The following is a 20,260-nucleotide window of genomic DNA, read 5'->3' as shown; positions in this document are numbered from 1 at the left end:
GGATGTACTTAATGTGCTAAACTACAGAAAGTTTGGAAAACCTCTTACAGGTAATAAGATTTTTGGACCAGTTCAAGGAAAGAGGTGGAGGGAAATTTTGAAGGCCTCAAATGACTTGAAATGGTGGAGTGTCAAGTCTGCGTTGCTATGAGCAGTCCGAGGAGCTGTAAAGAAACTGAAGGCACCATTTAGTATAATTTGAAACAAGATTCTTGTTTCTATTCTATTACAGAGAATGGAAAGTAGAAAGAGTACAGGAGAAGCAATAGTGTGAAGGAACTAAAGGCGTCTATTCTAAATGCATTCACCTTGAGTTTATAACATGGAAAAGTCCTAAGTGATAGTGACCTTGCTTAATATTCCTAGTATTGTTTTTTTTCTCTGTCCATGTATTATCTCATCTTCCTTTATTGGTTTGATGGGCTAGATGGTTTAAGTACTCTCCTCATACTGGTTGCAGTATGATGTTAATATGTAATATGTGTGCCGTTGAACAGAGATGGGACACCAAAAGGGGATGATATGAGAAGGAATAAGGCTTTGTTGTTACTCATAGGCAAAGCATGATGCCTAGTTATCTTCCAGCTGCATGCAGGGCATTACRAATTTTAAATAGCGATACTTCCATTACTTGGATAAAACTGGAAGAGATTATGCCATGTAAAAGAAGGAGCTGAGCAACCCCTTCTGTATGCTATAATGCTTTGGTCCTTGGTTCTTAGCAAATTCTTAGCCTTGCTTTAGTAACCTTAACCATTCTTATGAAGAGGTAGAGATTTTAATTTTCACTAACAGAAATGGTCATTGAACCATACTCAGAGGCTTGGTCTGCTAGGTAGGTGTTTGCCCAGCGAAACACGCATTTCATGCCATAGGTTATCYGTTGACCACTTATTGCTGTTCTGACTAGACCTTCAGTTGGGTTGAATATTTACTCTAGTAGCAAAGCTGCCTGAAGAAGGTTTTTACAAAAGGAGAAGACATTAACGAGTAAGAAACTTAAAAGCCAATTCTACATCTTTAGATCACTTCCTATTCTTCCAAATAATACATTAAGTTCCAGGTTCCACTGCAGTACTCACTAGTCCTAAGAGATGCATTAATGCTTTTCTAGATGTGCTTTGCCATTGCTGTCCTCTGAGTATCTTTTTCTTTTGACAAATATGGTAACTGCACAATTCTTTCTTCACCCCAAAGCCAAACTAAGTGATCAGAAACACCTAATCATTTTTTTCCCCTACTCCAAATCTGATTTAAGAAGTTTATATTTTCATTACAGAGGGAACCATAGCGTATTTGGAGATCCTAAAGATGGCTCATGTTCTTGGCTAGAGTGGCTGTATGTTATTTAAAAGATACCTGTTTTTTTGTCTGGCTGGTGTCAGCAGTGCTCACTGTAACTACCATATATTTATCCTTATGTCTTGATGTTATCAACCATGCTATAACTTAATAGTTACTTCATGAGAACCCTATAATTATCTATGATCTCACCTGTAGCTCTGAATCTTTGGCCTCTGTTGAATTTAGTGGATAAAAAGGGCATCTGGTACTTGGTAGATTTTAGACTTGCTGCTTCACTTTGGGTACTCATTTATAAGCTGTGCAATTTATGGTTCCACTTTGTTTCACTTCAAACTAGATGATAATCTGAATTCATACTACCTCTGCTCTTTTTGAGGTAACTGGTACATTTGTTGTTAGGAAGCATGCAGGGAATCCTTAGTACAGCTGTAACTTCTTTTCTCTTTACAGGCTTCACAGAGCCCAGTGTGCAATTAAACAGACTCAGGTAACTGTTCAGAAAATAGGAAGGGAGATTGAAGAAAAGCTGAGATGTACATCTACAAGCAACGAACTGGTAGGTTTGTTATCTGAAAACTTATTCTCCAGGCTTGCTGAAGCGCAAAGCTGATGTGCCTTGACCATAAGCTTGCTTTTTTCTTTTTTTTTGTATAATTATTTTTAAGCATAGATATTGCACAATGAATAAAAGATGTTTACCAGGAAAGACAAACTTTTAATGATTTGAATTAATCTTGAAGAGAATCTGTGGTGGATTTAGGGGGGTGAGTCTACTAGCTCTACCTTCTTGCACCCTACTTCCTTTGGGATTCGTGCAAAAGCTTTCACTGAAGTGAATGTTAATTGTATTTGATCTTGCAATGGCTTTTTACGTTCTGTTCCACTTGTCTGCCTCCCCCTCTCCTTCCCTCCACATCCCCAAAAGAGAACAAAATCAAAAAAATACAGTGGCACTAGTTTCTGCACAGAAGAGCTGAGCTCAGTTCAAAGTAATGAGTTGATAGAGCTGAATTGCTCATGTGACTTCATTTAGAAATTTATATTAGCACCCACTAACATGCATCTTGTGCCTTGTATAGTAAAGGGCAAACTTCTTGTGATGTGAATGTCTCTTACTGCTATAAGGTAGACTCTGGGTTGGGAGTACTTGAATAATTCCCTGCAGTTTTGAACTGGTTTAAGGGATTGTCAAATTGAAAAGTGAGAGTTTATTTACCCACTGCAATCACAGGGTTGCCTTGTAGACAGAAAAGTCAACTCCCTTAAGGGGCAGTTTAACATCTCATTTGAGTAACTCCAGCCTAGAGCTTATTTGACTTTTGCTGGTATCTTGCTTGTTTAAAAGGTATTTAACTATCTTTTCTCACAATTATGGGTATCCTTGCCGTTCTAAGTAAAGGGATTCCTTTATAAATATGCATAAGCAAAACTATATGAAGAATCCAAAGTGACAAAGATCAAACATGTGATGCAACTTCTTAGTAAAATGCTCTGTGGTATAAAGCAATGATTACCTATTTTTCTTTTCCTTTGTTTAATAGTGGAAAGTCTTGTTGGACTACCAATGCTCTTTATAAATGTGTGAACTGGAGTTTCATTCCTTAATACTGAGTCATGTTTCCTGCTGGGGACTTGAACTAGAATGCTGAATGTACATGTGGAATTGAAGTAAATATGAAGTGGAGGGGAAAGTTCAGCAAAAGCTCACTTTTCTTCACGCAGCTAGTGTTGAAGTAACAATATCTCCATTAACTGCTTGAAAAAGGAAAAGCTAGCTGAGTTACACAAAGTGATAGTGTCTGTTAGTACTTACACAAGGCATGATGACAAGTATGTCTGATTGATTGCCCCTTCAGATTTTAGATTGTATCAGAGGCATGACTGGACTGAATGGATGTAATTTCTTGTCCATTTTGAATCTATCTTCAGTTATTCAATAAATATCTGGAAAACATGGTACATATTCCTCCTTTAAAAAAAAAAAAAAGAAAGAACCCTATAATTAAAGAAAATTCTACTTCATTACATGCATAGCAACACAATTTCCTAATGAACAAAATGCATCAAAGAACAGAGCTGCTTCTTTYTAAACACTCAGGAATAAATTTAGAGTAGATACGGGAGCTATCCGAAAACTTGTAAAGGAAAGGTTCCTTCAAATATTATTGTGCGTAATGATATAGTCTGTTCCCTGCTGTGTGTGCTCCTTTCTTCTGTAGCCTTTTCTCATCACTCTGAAGTTGGGAAGTGAAAGCTCAGATATGCCTTTTTCCAGCTCCCTGCTTCAATTTAGTATAGACTCCTCATTGCTCTCTCCCTCTTGCTACCAAACCCTTTGTCAATGAATGCTTGATGTGCTGCTAGCTCTCTGCTATTAGTCTCTATCCTTGTCCTGCAAAAGCTTCCTTCCAGCTCTCCTCCTGATTTCTGCTGTGGGCCAGGTTGCATCAGTGAGCATGAGAGAGGAGATGCACCTCATGGGAGGAACAAGTCTTTCAGGACAGAGTTGAATTTCTCTTCTTCCAGAGCAGTGAACTGATTAGGGTTCTTGGTAATCTATTGCTTGTGGTAACCTATTCAGTTCAGTTTTGCTTTTGCAGATGCTATTGTTGTCCTATTTTTCCCCTTCCATTCTATCATCCCTGTTGTAGAAAAGCTTGTGTGCAAAAAGCTTTTAAAAAAATTAATCTTCGGTTTTCCTTCTGATAGAAAAAGGAGAGTGAATGTTTACAGTTGAAGATCCTGGTGCTACGTAATGAACTGGAGAGGCAGAAGAAGGCCCTGGGTCAAGAAGTAGCCTTATTGTATAAGGAGCAAAATAATTTGCATGAAAGAGGTGGGTGTAGAAATATTACTACTTCTACTGCTGATATTCATAATCCACCGATCAGAAGAGTAGTAGCCTGCCTTACAGTAGTGGTGATCAAAACAAAGGTGGTGATTTGGTTTTTGATCTGTAATGTGCTTGTGCTTTCCTTTATCTGAAGCTTTCAGTCAGATGTAATCTCTTCATCTGTGCCATACTGAATTCTTGACAAAAATTTCTGGTATCATGTCTCTAGATAACTTCTTAATATGATACCTGTATAAAGCAATTTTAAATCTGTGCTTAATTAAAATTGCATGAGAGACTCAGAAAAGCTGCAGTGTAATGCAGTGAATGGTGGTGTGATGCAGGCACGTTTTAATGTCATGAGGAATGTTGCTGTACCTCTGATTAGGATCCCATTTTAAGTTCTAGATGACAACTATCCTTCTTAATGGCTTAGTATGTAAGTGAAAGGTGAGATGCTCAGTTTCCTTCGTGTTTTGTTTTACTGGGGAAGCATCCTATAGTAGAATGCTGTGCTTTAGTCTACATTGTCCCTTTAGAGCTCACCAGCAGCAGAGCTACTCAGATGTTTGATCTTGTCGCAGGACATTTCTGAATTTTCCAGTTGAATCCAAAATACATAATTGTTACTAAAGATTAAATGTTTGCTGTGCAAGTACTTGAGCTGCCTTAACTGAATTGCTCTATTACTAGAGACATGAGGGGAACAGGTGTTAAAGGAGAAGGAGGTTTTGTTGGTGGTATTTGGCTGGTGAATGGTGCATGAAGACAGATGTTTCTCCTGCACTGTCATTTCCCAGTTTGGCACCATAACACGGAAAAGGGGCACCTAAGAATAGCTGGAGGGTTAGTGCCAAAATTTATGTCAGTATCTGCTTTCGGAATGTCGGATAATTAAGAAAATACTTGATRATAATTTTTTTTGCCTGACTCCTTATGTTGTACAGAAAATGTATTTGAGAYGGAATACCAGAAGCTTCAAGAGCATAATGAATCCCTGCATGAATTAAGAAAGGAATGCACTGCTAAGAGGTAAAAGGACCCATGGGTTTTTTCCACTTGTCTGCGGTTGGAAAGGAAATATAGGCTTGTAAATAAGGCATTTGGCTTGGACTTGTATTGCACCAAATTCTCCATATTGTCACCCTAACACTTCTGTTAAGAAATCTCTGCTGTAATTTCTTGATATCTAAAGTGGGAATTAACAATGGTAAGCCTGGAAGAGAAGAAAACAGATGCTCTGTTGCACCTGTAGACTATGATAGGACTTCTAGTTCTGTTTTATGGTTCACTGCTTTGTAATGCTTAATTGTCTTCGTCAGAATATGCCTATAATATGACATACAACCAACCAAAAATGAAAAAATAGCTGTGTCTTCTGTAATTACCCTTGTGAAATTACCTAGCTTTCTGGAGGGAGGGAAAATGATGCTTGGGATGATGCAGAAGGGTTGCAAGGGCTTGATTCGTTCACTGAAAACTTTGAAGAAACTAATGGTTTTGGATTCTCTTTCCCTGAAGAGAACTGTTTTTGAAGACGAATGCCCAGCTGACTATTCGGTGCAAGCAATTGCTGTCGGAGCTATCCTATATCTACCCTATTGATTTGGTACGTCTCAGATTTTCCAAAAACCAGCCTCAAGTGAAATGAATTTCCTGTTTCTTACAGCTAAAGCAAATCTCTCTTCTCTTCTTGATGAAATATGCTCTCTGCTCATGCCACTTTTCCATCGTTCTTGGATGTGGTACTTTGTAAACCTCATAAGGAGAGAACTATCTTATACTAGCATCTCTCAGATAGTCTCCACTATAAGAGTAGAATGCATGTGGGTGTGTATGTGTGTATAGCTACAACTTAATGCATACTTGCCATCTCATATGTAATTATTTAAAGTAAAGCTGACAGTATGTTAGCTAAACTTTAAAAGACTGCACGAAAATGCTTGCCAAAAGATTGAGCTCCTGAGCCCTTTATATAATGAGTTGATTAAAAGGAAGCTCTTCCTTTTTWAAAAAAAATATATATATATTTCTGTATTATTACTATTTCTGAATTAAATGTAGAATAAAACATCATCTCAATGTCACTCTGGATTTCGTTGACTATTTAGTTCTGTTTTACAAAAATGCTTGCTTTGTTGCCATAGGATTTTGTACAAGTTTCTATTTTCTGGGAGTCATCTCAGTGTCACTTTACTGTTGGTTTTAAATTTACAGAATGATCAAAAGGATTACTTTGTTTGTGGAGTCAAGCTTCCCAATTCTGAAGACTTTCAAGGTAGCTGGATATTCTTAATTTAGTGCTTACAGTTGACACTGATCTAAACTTGATAAAATTAAGTAAACGGAGCAATAGCTTAGGATACAAATCTATGACTGGAAAAGATCTAGACTAGAATATAATTTTGACATTATTCTAGTTACTAGCTAGCCCAAAGGATTTTACTGTTGATTCRTACAGAAGTACCTCTGTATTTTAATATTATATAATCAGACACTGGAACAGATCAACCAGATCTTGATCAGCTGATGTGCAAGAATCACTGTGTAATTTGCTGTAGTTGCTTGTAAACTTACCAAATAAGTAACTTGCTAAAGTATGACTTTAAAGCTGCCTCAAGGTAATTCCTACCTTGATATGGCAGTATTTCACTAGTCAACTTCTGTTGTAACAGTCTACATTATCCTGTTGCAGAAACAAATATGTATGCCTGTCTGTATAACAGTTGTACAGGTAACTGCATGCATGCATTTGTCTACAAATGTTTGATATGAACTGGAATTCATTAAATTCCGCTTGTGAATGTCTTGCTCCCAGTAGTTGTTCACTCTGCCAGGCATGCGGTTTCTCAAGCAAAAAAAACCTCCGTCAAATATCTAACTCTTCTTTAAAAAATAAAAAAATCCATAATAATTAACTTCTGCTAATAACATGTATATTGAATGCTAGAATAGTGCAGGTATGAACTTTAATACAAATTAATTTGACAGTATGACAAAGGTCAGTTTATTGCATTGTTTTGCTGATTGCACTAAGTCTGGTAATGAACTCAGTTTTGTAATTCTTGAGAACCAGTAGTATGCATCRTTTTGGTCCATTGGCAGTTTACTGCTGTTAAGTGGTTTTAAAAGAATTTCTAAAGGCTCTAAAGAATTAATAATATTGTATTACAGGAAAGAAAGACCTAGCATTCAGTTCAGTGAACTACGGAGTTAAACTTGAAAAGCAGTTATCTGACTTCCTGTGTGTAAGTTCAGACTGCTAGTAGAAAATTATACTAAAAAAATCGAGCATCAAAAAGAACAAGTTTTCCTGCAAGTGTTAAACATCTTTTACTGGAGCATCCTTTTAGAAAAGGGTGCCATTTTTAAATCCATATACCATGTCTTGTTCTAGAGCTCAGTATGATTTCATAGATGTTAAGTATCGTTAAATGCTTTGCTTAAAGAGGACCTCAGTTTAGTTGATTGCCCCAGACTCTCCCTTGTGTCTGAAAAGGAGATGTCTCTGTTGTGTCTGTGTTAAGGCGTTCACTTTTAAAAGATGCTGAGGAAAAATGAGAAGTCTTTATATGGGTAACATATGGATTGTAGGAAAGGGTGTGATTTGAATCAGAAGACCTGTGTATATTCCCAGCAGAGTAAACTTCAAGGTGGAACATTAAATGCCGATTTGATAATGATACTTCAAAACAATGGGTTAATCTAAGTTCTTCTGGTTATTGGCAGAGAACAGAGATCAGACCCTGGGGTTCAGTGTCTCTCCAGCTGAACTCATTAATGAATAAAGTTATGGAGGAATGCAGTTTTTCTCTGACCTCGGCAACATGTCAGCTACATCTAGAAAAATGCAGAAAGCTTAAGACTTGAATTTTGKCTTAGAAATGTTCTTTCACTTCTCCCTCTCTTCTTCCCCTTCCCTGTCCTCCAGACTTTAAAAGGAGTAACTTCTAATTTTGAAAGTGTAAAACTGGAAGGAGGACTTGGTCGTAACCCATTTTATGTTGTCTCTTAATGAAAGATGCAAACACTTGTAAAGCAGTTTAAATTGTTTCAGATTTAAGTCTGTTAAGTTACAACTTCTGATAATTTCATTAGCTTTATCATGCTTTCACTGTGCAATAAGGATGAAATTTTGAGTTTTCATTGAGATTCAGTTGGTTAAATAATGGATTTTTATTATTGACAGCAAAAGATGACGGAAGCATTGCTGTTGCTCTGGGCTACACTGCTCATTTGGTTTCAATGATATCCTACTTCTTACAAGTGCCACTCAGGTATCCTATAATTCACAAGGGCTCCAGATCTACAATCAAAGATAATATCAATGACAAACTGACAGAGAAGGAGCGAGAGTAAGTATGCTATAGATGCACTTAGGCACTTTATTTTTTTTAAAAGAAAAACCACAAGCAATCCCCCACCGCCGCCCCCCCCCCCCAACTTGAACAATTTTGGGTAATCTGAAGTGATATGGAGTTTGAAGTTATTTGTTACTATCTTTAGTAGTTATGGGATGGCAGTTTCTGGTCTGATGTTGAAATCCTGTTTTCTAACAGACTAGTCAGTCCAGCTTCATCGTTCTAGGTCTCTTGGCAGGCATAAGCTTTTGAGTACCCTTGTAATAATGATATAAAAATGTAAATAGTGCCTTTAAATGTAAGTTGTGGCTGCAGTTTGGAAAACTTGYCTTCTGTGTGTAGCTACTGGTTATGGGAATAAACTGCAGATGCCAGATACCAGTGTAGCCTTCACTGAAGAGTTACTACCAGTGGGGCAACAGTGGTTGATAAACATGACAAAATAAATAGCTTTCTTAGTTTCAGGGGATTTTAACCAATTAAACAAGAATAATGTAAATCATCTACTAATAAATCAATGTAATATTCAATGAAGAGTTTTTTTACATCTTGTCTAAAATCATTTTGTCCTTTAACATGTAGCTAGGCTATTGCTTTTGTGCTACTAGGAAACTATCTTGCTGTCCTTAAATCCACTCTGTGAATGCCTTCCCCTGCCTTTTGGCCCTTTGCCAGTTTTCCCACTGTCATTGCACCTGCGTGCTCTAATGTGAAAATAATGGCAATTATTGGTTAAGCTTCGCTTTGCAGCCTGCAACCACAGAACTCAAAGGAATGCAACGCTGGCCAGCTGTGGGAAGCCAGCTGTTCTGCTCTCGTTCTGCGTGTGTACTGTCGGCTGCAAAGTCAGGCTTGGGGCACCAGTAATTCTGTTGCTCTTTTTCTGCGTTCATAGGCAACATTTGAAAAAGGAGCAAGGGAAATGCTCTTTGTGGCTGGAGGGAATGAATTTGTGGAAAACAGCTGTCTTTATTGTCACGAAGATTGTAACTAACTTTTTGCTTTGGAGGTACACGATCAAAGCATTTAGCAGTATTTCCTAATAGTCCCCATCAAGATGAAAGGGCCTTTTCATGCTGAGCATAGCTGAAAGGATTTGGATCTTTAGAAGCGTCTGATTTCTGTTTGAAGTTTAGTGACTTTCGGCAGGGCAGGGCTGGGAATTTGCCCTAAGAGTTAAACTATCACTGAGATCTTGCTGTTTAGACATGATGAAATAGGGACTACAATAACTGTCTTGCAAATGACTTTTGATACTATTTTAATAACTTGTCCAAATACTCCCTGAGTAATTTAATAGAATATCAATCTATTTTTGCTTCACTTTAGAGCTCTAAGCACATGATCATCCTCCTTCCTGTACATCACTTTCAGGAGGGTAGCAAACTAGAACATGTATGTCTGGAGAAGAAATTTCTGAGGAATAGAACTGCCTGTGTGTGGGGGTGTATAAAGATTAAACCAATTTCCTGTTGTCTGAGATGGATTGGAAGGTCTAGTCCTACAGACTGTAGCCTTCCAAGCCCTCATGACTTAATACTTTATTTCACAATACATTTTTGAAAGGGAGAAAGTTTAGCTAAGTATATTAGTCCCTATTGGGCCGTTTACCTGTGTTCTGCAAGATTTTTTCAGGATTAGCTCCTGCCTGAGATCTTCTATTCCCAGATATTGGAGAGTCAGTCCTACAAACTCTCAAAGGACTTCAGTTGCTATAGAAAAGCTCAAATATCTTAACTAGTAGTTTTCTTTCTAAACTAATAGCTTATGTTTCTCATCTGCTCCTAAATGAATTGAACATAGCAATTAATATGCATTATTGAAATTCTTTATTTCAGTAACCTGTTCTTAAACAGCTTTTCTAACTCCAATGTAAACAGTTGAATAATTATGGTGAGGTTTTCTCCATACTCAATCTTTATTAAAATACATGGCATCATGATTACTAATTATGTTAAACATTTTTCTTGGCTTCATACTTTTTTTTTCTGGACTACAAGTTTGCCTCTCCAACATCCATATTAAGAGCTTCTAAAAATCGTGCATTGGGGGATTAGCTGATGTTTTTCACTCAAGTAGTTTAAGTACRTGTTTGGTTTTAATGTTATACTACATAGAAGTATTACTTCCTTCATCATCTTTCAAGCTGCCGTGCGAGATTTTTAAACCCCTCACCCTATGCTGCTTTATTTTCAGAGCTGTTTTTCTGCATAAATAATGCAGACACCTTTCAGAATGCAAATTCTGTTTTGGGAATATTTTGTGCACTTTAGGTTTGCTTGCTTGGGTGATCCAGGCCACTTAAATCTCAAATTTCTAGCAGAAGTATTCCATTCAGTGTGCTGTAATTACTATTATGTTGCAATTAGAGTCTATAAAAGAAGTAGGAGGCTGTGGTGAGAACTTATTGCTAGTGTCTGGCMCCATTGCTAAAGCAGAATGAGACAGAAGATACCTGCCAGTAGCATACAATGTACAGCCAGCTTTATCATTGTAGAAACATTAGTGTTTGTAGTCTGTTCAATAACTGTTCCCTTCTTATATTTCATAAAAACTTTTTGGCACTATTAAAAGGTCGTAAGTTTTCTACCATAAATCTGCTTTTATGACTTTCTGAACTACCAAGGTAAGGCAAGAGTATCATTTTCTGTTAGTATCTCATTAATGTTTCTCCAATGGTGCCTTTCAGCATCTCCAGAGTGCATCATATCTTTAAGAGGAAAGAGTACTATTCCACTGGAAGTTTTGGAGTCTGAAAGAATCCAATGCAAATGATGGATGTATAACTTCAGAATTTAGGCTGTTTGGGACAGTAGCATGTACTTCTGCTCCAGTGTTAAACAAACATGCTTGCTGAATAAACCCCCTAAATTCCTTGGCACTGTTCTTGAGAAACAGAAATGTAGCACTTTATCCTGTTCTTGTAAACAAGTAAGGAAGCTAAAATTAAAAAACATGTATGATATGTTCTGACATTGTCTTTCATGCCGTGCATTGAACTGCCTCCAGTTTATAGCAAAATAAAGAACATTAAGTCTGGAACTAGACATACGTTATGTAATTATTTGCTTGTGTTAGCGTTGCCATTGTCATAGTATTTTTAGGTAGTCTTTGCTTGAGTTTTTATTTAAATGCTGGTAAAAGCTGCATGTAGTGCAAAGTAAGTACCTGCTTTTTGCTAGCTGGAAACTACTGAATCTTTTGGAATAGTATCAATCTCCCTGTTCATTTTAATGTGTAGTAAAGTACAGTAAAGTACACTTATGCCATCTGTTTGGCAGTCTTTTGGCTTGTGTTGACTCAAAGCTATGTTCAGCTGCTACATTTATAATTGAAACTTCACATGGCACTTCTACCGCCTGTCAGTTGGATCTTTAAGAATAGAATAGTAGTTGCATCAACCTACATTAGACAGCTTGCAACTATGCATACTTCCCTAAGAAAAATAATGTTCTTCAGAGGGGTTAATCACCTTCTTGGTACCTTATATGTATCTGGAGAAGTAAAATGCATGTTTAGAGCAATTACTTCTGTTGAATTTTTGTATGCACATTCATACTGYATCTTTGGGGAAAAAAAAAAAATATATTTTCTGAGGAACTTCCCAGCTATAGATCTGTGTAACAGGTAATTTGTAAGGGAGAATAGTTTCAAGAATAATTTTGCTGACATTGTTTCTTTGTAGTAGTAGTAAATAGTTGTTGAATACTACATGCAGTCTGGCCTGATTCATGCTATACCTACTTCCTACCAAGATGTGTTAAAGGAAGATTAGAAAAGTAACAACAGGAGAAAGTAATGATCTCAAAATCAATACTTCGGGTTAGGAAAAAATAAAATAAATGGGTGCAATACGTGTTTTATATAGGTTTTGCATTAAAAAGGCAGAAAACATTCTAGTTTGCTCAAGCACACCTACTGGGGCATGTATTGGTGTCTTAGAATCATCAAAAAGAGGTGCTTTTTTAATGCAAGATATGTTTAAGTATCAAACTTGTTGCAGCCTTATGCTGTAAAGGTCAAAAATATGTTTAAGATTAAAAAAAAAAAAAAAAACCCAAAACAAAAAAAACCCCAAGCCCTAGACAGTGATGGGAGAAAACTCTCAAATGTTATAGCCGTGTGTAGGTATAACCTAAGAAAGCTCCTAAGCCTTGTTTGTTGCCAGGAGCTGGAAGAGGTGTCCCTGGGGAAGGGCTGATCTAGCCTTGCCATGTTGTGTGTTCTTGCCTGTACCTTCCCTGATAATCATGGTTAGAGACATGTGGGAAGATCCTTTGGGATGATCTAGCCTTATTTTCTTATGTGTCAGTAAACTCTTCACAGTTTATGTCATTCTTCTAGTTTTGCAGGAATATTTGGCATTAGCTGATCTAAGATAATAGTAACCTACTCTAAGGGTTTCTTTGACTTCTTACCATTTTAGAAGGTTTAAGGTCTTTTCTTCCACTGTGCTTGACATATACAGACACCATCAGACTTAAGGATTCACAAACAGCTGTGATAGTATCTTAGACATGCGCTCAAAGGCATTCTTACCTTTTTTGCAGTTATGATCTATGGCTTATATAATTTAGGAACCAAGCAGTTATGCAAAACAGCATAAGGAGAAGTGAAGTTGAGCATGCTGTCATATACACATTGCCCTAAGGGCTTGGCTTTGCCATTAAGGGCCCTGAGAAATCGGATTAGACCGCTATCATTATCAGACCTCCATCTTGGGAGCTGAAATTGAACTTCAGAAAAATAAAATGTTGAGGCCAGTTAATGATTATTAATTTTTTTTAATGGACAAATAGCTGTAAGAGCTTGAATTTTAATATAAAGCACGATTGAGCAACAATTGAAGTGCTTAATTAAAAAAAAAAAGTCTGTACAAGCTACTTGCATTTTTTGATGAAATCACTCTAAGAGTAGGAATGGCATAACTGGAAACAGTAGTTTCATGGTTAGTTTACTGACTTGCCTAGTTGGAATTGCTTCTGTTCTAAATGACTTTGTAAATTATGCTAATGCCAGTCCTGCCTGAATGCTTTCTGTTGCCATTAAACATGGGAAACATCTGTTATGTTCACTAATGTCTGTTTGTCTGCTCTACTGCTCTCATAGAAAGCAGGATCAAAATTATATGCTGTTTGCAGTCAAAGGTGTTACATCAGATCTAGAAGTAATTCTCTGGAAATAATTTCTGCGATGGATTATACCTCAAGCTGCCTTTTTCTGAAGCTCAGCTTCACCATTATTGTAAACTTCAGTTGTGCTAGAAGATTGTAATTCACAGTCAGTTTTCATATTGTTGTTTAGGTAAGCATTCAAAAATCGGCTATGACGAGCCCTTGTCATAGAGAACTGCTGGGTTTGGACTTGATCTGGAATAAGGGCCTGAGTGCATCCAACCTCTGATATCACAGAGGCACCGCGGCACTCTGAACTGGCAGTAATTCTCTGAGTGCCGAAAGCTTGTAGCCCGTGTGGGAAGTGACAAAGGTACGAATAATAAAAATCAGGTCATCTTTTACCGGTTTGAGGCAGTCTTCTGCAACTGAAGAGTGCATCAAACATGAAACGCAGATGCTGTTGTCAGATCATCGGAGTACTCTTGGATTTCTCAGTGATGTTAAATTGTGAATAGAATTATTTTAAGACTGCTTCTGTTCAGCTAAATCCAACATGCAAATGCTGCATCAAAGAGCTGCAGCACGGTGTGATATGTGGTGAATGTTAACATATTTATGTTGCTTGTTGATTGACTCTTGAATTCAAACCAGCAGATAGGTTTAGCCTAGTTTGAGATGTTTTTAATTAGTTTAAGGGCCCAAATTTCCGAGTAGACAGAAAAATTGAGAATAGTCAGGACAGATGTACTTCTAATCTGCACATATTTAAGCAACACATTAAATATGCTAGTGTTACATTTAAGGTGTTCATTTGCACTGAAAAGACACATTTCAATTGTACAGTGTATATATATTTCATGAAGTACTATGTCATAAAAACTGGCATATTGGTAGCATGATTACAACAAAGCTTGTATCAAAGCCAGTTCTCTTCCTTCATTTCTTCTAAGTGTGAAAAGCTATCTTTGCAAATGAGGGGAGCTAAGTGTTATTGAGCAGGCCTATGGGTAACTTTGGAGCTACTTGTTGAATGAGCTTCGTCTAAAAGTTGTCCTCGCTAATGTGTTCTAGCTCCTGTTTCAAGGAACGTGAAATCTGAATGTCGGAGTTGTAGTAGACCTACTACAACTGGAGATGGTTACTGCTTTGGGTCGCGAGTGACTTATCTGCTACCACTCTGAAAAATCATGGCACTAAGCAAGTGAAGAGTAACTTTTCACTGACATGCTAACATCTTTCAACCAGATAGAGGAATCTTTAATCGTGTTTGGTACTTTGTCTGAGATGATAAAATGGCAGCTTTGGGAAGAAATCTTGGCAAACTTAAATCAGATGGAGGGAGATGCCTTGTTGAGAAACCTAATAGCTGTCAAAGCAAAGTTGATTCTTTGTGGTAGATTGAGTGTGTGTTAAGTGTCCAACTATATTGCTTAAAGAATGCTTTTTGCCATGAACTTGTCTTGAACTGTGTTTTTATGTTCTGCATTCTTGAGGATATTTATCTAGAAAGCAGGCTTATTTTATTCTTGATCACAGAAATAATCGACGCTTTTTACCTTCATCGAGTCAGCAAATATTACTGTGCATGGATTAAAAATTAAGATGTCCTTTAATAAATTTAGATACTACTTACAGAACTGTGTTTCTGGAAGCTAACAGTTTTTTGCATGCTTCTGGCCAGTCTGAGAAAAGCTGAGTTTGTTTATTGCAGTAGAAGAGACCACTGACCCCAGACATCTACAGCTGAGAAATGTTTCTGTGAAGAAATGCTAGCCTGCCTTACTCCCATTGGAACACTATACTCCTGATGAGACTATTTTTCAAAACATTACTTCATTTTTCAATAAGGGGGGACTTGACCTGTGTAAAGTGTCTTCTAGTTAAAAATGATCCTTCAGTGGCAGGAAGATTTAAAGTTCTGATAGCAAAGTTGTCTGCTTTGTCCTTACAAATAGTCCTTGCATTGTGTTATCCATCACAGCATGTATGTAGCAAGCCTTGAATTCAAGCTTGAATTCATGGATATGCACAATCTGCAGAAAACCATCAATGTCACTTGTTCCAGAGACTGCTAACTATGCTTTTTACGTGTCTGAAAGCGTTACTTGCTGAACTAGTAGAATGCTCTTTTTGTATAAATTGGTGACTATCTTATCAAGAACTGTCTAACTTTCATAATCTGAGTCTTTGAATGTTTGTTTTTTTCTGTATGCAGCCTATACATACTGAAGCTATTGTACATTCTCCAAGAGCAAGGTCGCAACAGTTACACTTCTTAATAGAAAGAGGGCAGTGCCTCTGTTTTTGATTATCTTATTGTTGAGCTATTCACAGACATTTTGGAAATATGCTTCATAAAGTTAAACGGCTGATGTGTTTTAGTTTCCCAGTAAACTAATTATCTCTGTATTGTGTAAAGTTTGCATGAGGATATGCTTTTTTCCCTTGGCAGTTGGTATTTTTGTCACCAAGTTTGTWTCACAAATTTAGCTTTTTTTCTCGAGTAGAAACCGAAACCATACAGTAATTGAATCTGAAGTCACTTGTGATTTGTGATTCATATCCGTGTTTTAATTTCATATCTAGCAAAATGTACATGTCTTGTACTTTTTTCCCTGCAATTTTGTTTGATTTCAGCTTTGCTCGCCAGGTGGGGGTCTTACGTTTTTGTTTAACACTTCTTAAATCTTGTTGACCATTGGCAGACTAGTTAACTGTTCCTTGTAGGCTAATAGTCACCCTAAGGTCAGTTTGTGGCCTCCACCATCAACTGGTAGCCTGATATAAAAAGGATCTGCAGTGCTTTGTGCTGCATCTCTAATTAAGAAGTCTGGTGTTGAAGGTGGTTTCGCACTGCTGAGTTTTAGCCGTGTTCCTTCCCACAAGGACCTGGCTCCTTGGGTATGTCACTGAAGACCTATGCCAGTTTGCTCTGAAGCTGCTACGACTTCAGCACAGCTTATCTGGGAAGGAAATGGGTTTTAAATGGATTTCTGGTCATCTTCTCTGTTTTGGCACTTCATCTTGCTGCAAATGCCTCAGCTGTGCAGCCAAAGCTTCTTGCACTGTGACCTTCTGTTGGGCTGCCAGGAGGTCAAAGTGCTGGGTATTGTGGTGGCTGTGGCTCTTGAGCAACCTATTCTTCCTAATATTTGCATCAGGAAGTGTCGTGGGGAATAGGGGTCTCGAGCAAGCTCATTGGAGAATGGGAACCCTTCTCACTTTAGGCTTTTAAGGTTTGGTTTATTCTGGTTCAGAAAAGCCCCAGCAGTTTGAAGTAATGCAAGCTTTCTCCTCTTGATACAACATTCCTTTACAGTGAGCGAACAGGATGTGGTTGGGTTGAAGGGAAAACACTAGCTCCTTCCTCTCTGTCCCTCCTGTCCCCCCAAAGGAGGCGAGGTTGAAATAACTTAACTTCAGTAAATACTTAAACCTAGTTCTTATACACTCCTCATACTTCAGAATCATATCAAGCAAGAACTTGTGACTTTTCCAGGGCATTATCTTATCTGGTTTGGGCCATTTAGTTCTATCGTCATACAAGGTGTTCTGTCAATGGGTTTAAGCCTGAAATTCTTCATTTCCAAAACTGCCCTATCTTTTGGTACTGTTGTGTGAGGCACAGTTGTTCCCTGGATCTGATGGATGGTTCTCCGCTATCAGACCAGCGACTGTTGTAGTCACAGAAATTACATCAGTTCTTTATCTGTATAATAGTGAATAATTGGGTTTCAGCTGCATTCTGCCAAGTCTGCTGTACACTCGTCTCACTGCGGCCATTCTGCTTACTGTCTTTGAAAATAAGTAGTGAAGGGGGGAAAAAAAGCCATGTCAAGATTGTGTTCTGTGACAAATTCAGTGGGTACGCTCAGACAGGAAGTAGTCAAAGGTGCATTAATTATGATGATGTGAAAAGTCTAGTGGTATTGGCTTCATGTGCTTGCTCAACTGCCTTTCCAACGTTCAGTTAACTTACAGGTAAACAAATGTTAYCTGTGAAATGCATTCAGCATCCTTCTGGTTAATTGGACATGAGCTTTTTATTCTGTTCCGAAAGCTTATTCTGCTTTGTCTCATGTGATGTTTCTGTCAGAGGGAGACAAAGACCCGTAAATCTGCTGGTTTCTGACACCAGAACTATAACTTCAAAAACATTCATAATACTTACAAAAGTGAAGGTTCAATAGTTATTCAATGCTGAGAAACATCCAGAAACAGTTTTTAAAGACAAAAATTGTCTCCTATCTTGAACCGATGAATACCTTGCTTTTGTCAAGTGTATCATGTCTCTGATGATAGACTCTCCTTAGGGTTTATTGAGGTGAGCTTTGTATGGGGGCATTTGTTCAGTCTGTTGAAAAATATAGGTCACTGCTTTTACCTTAGTTTGCAAAACTATAAATATTAGTGGTCTTCAAACTTTTGCATTACTTTGAAAATTTAGCTTATCTAACACAATTCCAAAGTAATTTTCCTAGGTTTGCCAAACGATGTAATGCTCTATTTAAATTGTGCCACACTTTAGCTTGTGGAAAACAATGTAAAAGGTGATGAGTAAAATCATTACTTCACTGAATTCTTGCCCAAAGAGCTTTCTAAAGTGGAGATTAAGCTTTCAGGTATTAATGTAATTTGTGATATGGCAAAAGAACTGAACAGAAGAGAGAATAAAAGATCTAAAACATATGATGTAATGCCAAAGTAGAAGCAGGTGAAAGCAGTTAAAAAGAAACAATTTCTTAAACTTTTGAAATAGTTTGTATTAAAGACAGGTGGCTATAGACAATAAAAATGATCCACCAATATGTTGGTACATATGTGATTTTTCAGGGTACAAACAGAGGAGTTCGTAAATCACAAAACTCAACTCTAAAGATATTTGGACTTGAATTCATAAGAAATCTTTGAGGTCTGGAATAAAGGCATGGAATAGGAATCCTATCAGCTTTTCTTAACAGTTAACATCTGACTGAACCGAGAGTCCTGTGGTGGTGTACTGCAAGTTCATCAAACATTTAAGTTACTCTGCTGTAGAACAGCATATCGATATAAGATATAAAATTAAATGAGATCATGTTGCCTGGTAAGTACTTATCTAAGGTCAGCTCAAAAAGGTGGATCAGTGAAGAGAAGTTCTTAGTGGTTATGGTAGAAAGATTATGACAGTTTCATTATTTGAGTTATAAGAATGGTGATCCTAATGCTTAAAACAGACTTCTGGTCTGGTCCAAAATTGATAGCTGTGGGTGACATAAGCACCCTTTAAAAGACCTTTTCTGTAGTCTTTGGGTTTTTTTTTTTTTGACTTTTAGAAACATCAGTGTTAGTAAGCAGTTTTGGAGACACTGTAGTAACAAACTTTCTGCCCATGCTGTTTAACAAAACTAGTGGGTTTAGTCCATATATTCAGAGTTTAGTAAGAGGATGCGGGAGGAGGGAGAAACAAAGACTTCCCTACAGGAGAAGATAACTTTCTTTTTTGAAAAAGTAACTTTTAAAAAGAAGCAAAACTGATTGATCCAACCATAGGCATCTCACCTTGAAATACAATTCTGAAAAATGTTTGCAAGATTTCTTTCTCTACCATCTAGCCCTGGARTTTCTCAAACTTGCTTTCAGCAGCACAGATGCAGAGTTGTCTCCATCATCATGCCTTGAATCATAGAAAATAAAGCTGAAATGAACCTTGCAAAGTAACTTAGACAGTACTCTACCCCGAGGAGAGGGATGAAGTTTATTTAGAGGGAAGTGTTACACAACCTTATACCTCAGCTATGGTTACATTACATGGTCTCTAAGTTCAGGTTTCCTTGTGCTTGTAGCTTAATCATTATAAGATCTGCTTGTGTCTGTGAGTAAACAGGTAGTTACAACAACATGGAGCAACAGCTGGTGGTCTGATGGGGCTCTCTGCAACTTCAGGATGAGATTACTGCAAAGACACGTCTTAGAGCCACAGAGTCTATTGCCAAAATAAATGGCTTCGGTCCCCTGGGCAGTCGCAGCTGGTAAAAGCGTGTGTTGGCACTCCTGTCTGCAGATCCTATACTGCTCTTAGACCACAAGAGTTTTTAGACGTGAGCAGGAATACATCTTGAACTGAAAATTGAAATCTGCCTCGATTTAGCTCAGCTGGGGTGGAAGTGGTAGTCAGCCTCCATTAGTTTTCTCCATTGACTGGAAATGCATGTATTATTTTCTTTCTTTTTTCTTTTCAAGACTTTTAAACCTGAGTTGACAATTGTCGTGTCTACATTCTTTGTAACCTTAAAAATGTGACCTACTGTAGTAAGATTATACTTTTCACTTCTTTTTATTTCTTAGGGATATAGCTGCATACCTACGTCTCAGATGTATGCTTCTTGATCAAATGCCATGTTAGAAAAAATCTTAAAATGAAGACTGATTCCAAAGTAATGGCCTAAGAGTCCCGTTGATGGTGTATTTGGGTACCTGTAAACCTAATACGTTTCAGAATGGTATTTCTTTGTGCAAATGTTCAGACTGACTTTTTATTTTAAGATCTTATTAATTGTGAAGTGTTGCAAGATCTTTAAGAATACGGAATTTAAGTCTGTCTTCATGGTAAGGTGCTGGTTCTGTGGTTTGAACTYGGAGAAAGAGCAGACTCTCAGCCCTGT

The 20,260-nt window shown here is 37.5% G+C and overlaps 1 protein-coding gene across 3 annotated transcripts in view; it reads left to right on the top strand.

The window, feature by feature from the left end:
- Positions 1–20,260, top strand: part of UVRAG (UV radiation resistance associated) — a 96,059-nt gene that overhangs the window by 40,236 nt on the left and 35,563 nt on the right. For all 3 annotated transcript variants that reach the window (XM_026074729.1, XM_026074731.1, XM_026074730.1), the window contains 6 exons: positions 1,756–1,861; positions 4,015–4,141; positions 5,086–5,170; positions 5,660–5,747; positions 6,356–6,416; positions 8,328–8,493. In XM_026074729.1, the coding sequence (XP_025930514.1) occupies positions 1,756–1,861; positions 4,015–4,141; positions 5,086–5,170; positions 5,660–5,747; positions 6,356–6,416; positions 8,328–8,493 (633 nt within the window). The remainder of the gene's footprint in view (positions 1–1,755; positions 1,862–4,014; positions 4,142–5,085; positions 5,171–5,659; positions 5,748–6,355; positions 6,417–8,327; positions 8,494–20,260) is intronic.

The sequence above is a fragment of the Apteryx rowi genome, unplaced genomic scaffold, assembly GCF_003343035.1.
Source record: "Apteryx rowi isolate R43461 unplaced genomic scaffold, aptRow1 scaffold_399, whole genome shotgun sequence".
Classification (NCBI taxonomy): Eukaryota; Metazoa; Chordata; class Aves; order Apterygiformes; family Apterygidae; genus Apteryx; species Apteryx rowi.
Note: the sequence above shows the minus strand (reverse complement) of the source record. Positions and strands in the feature narration are given on the sequence as shown.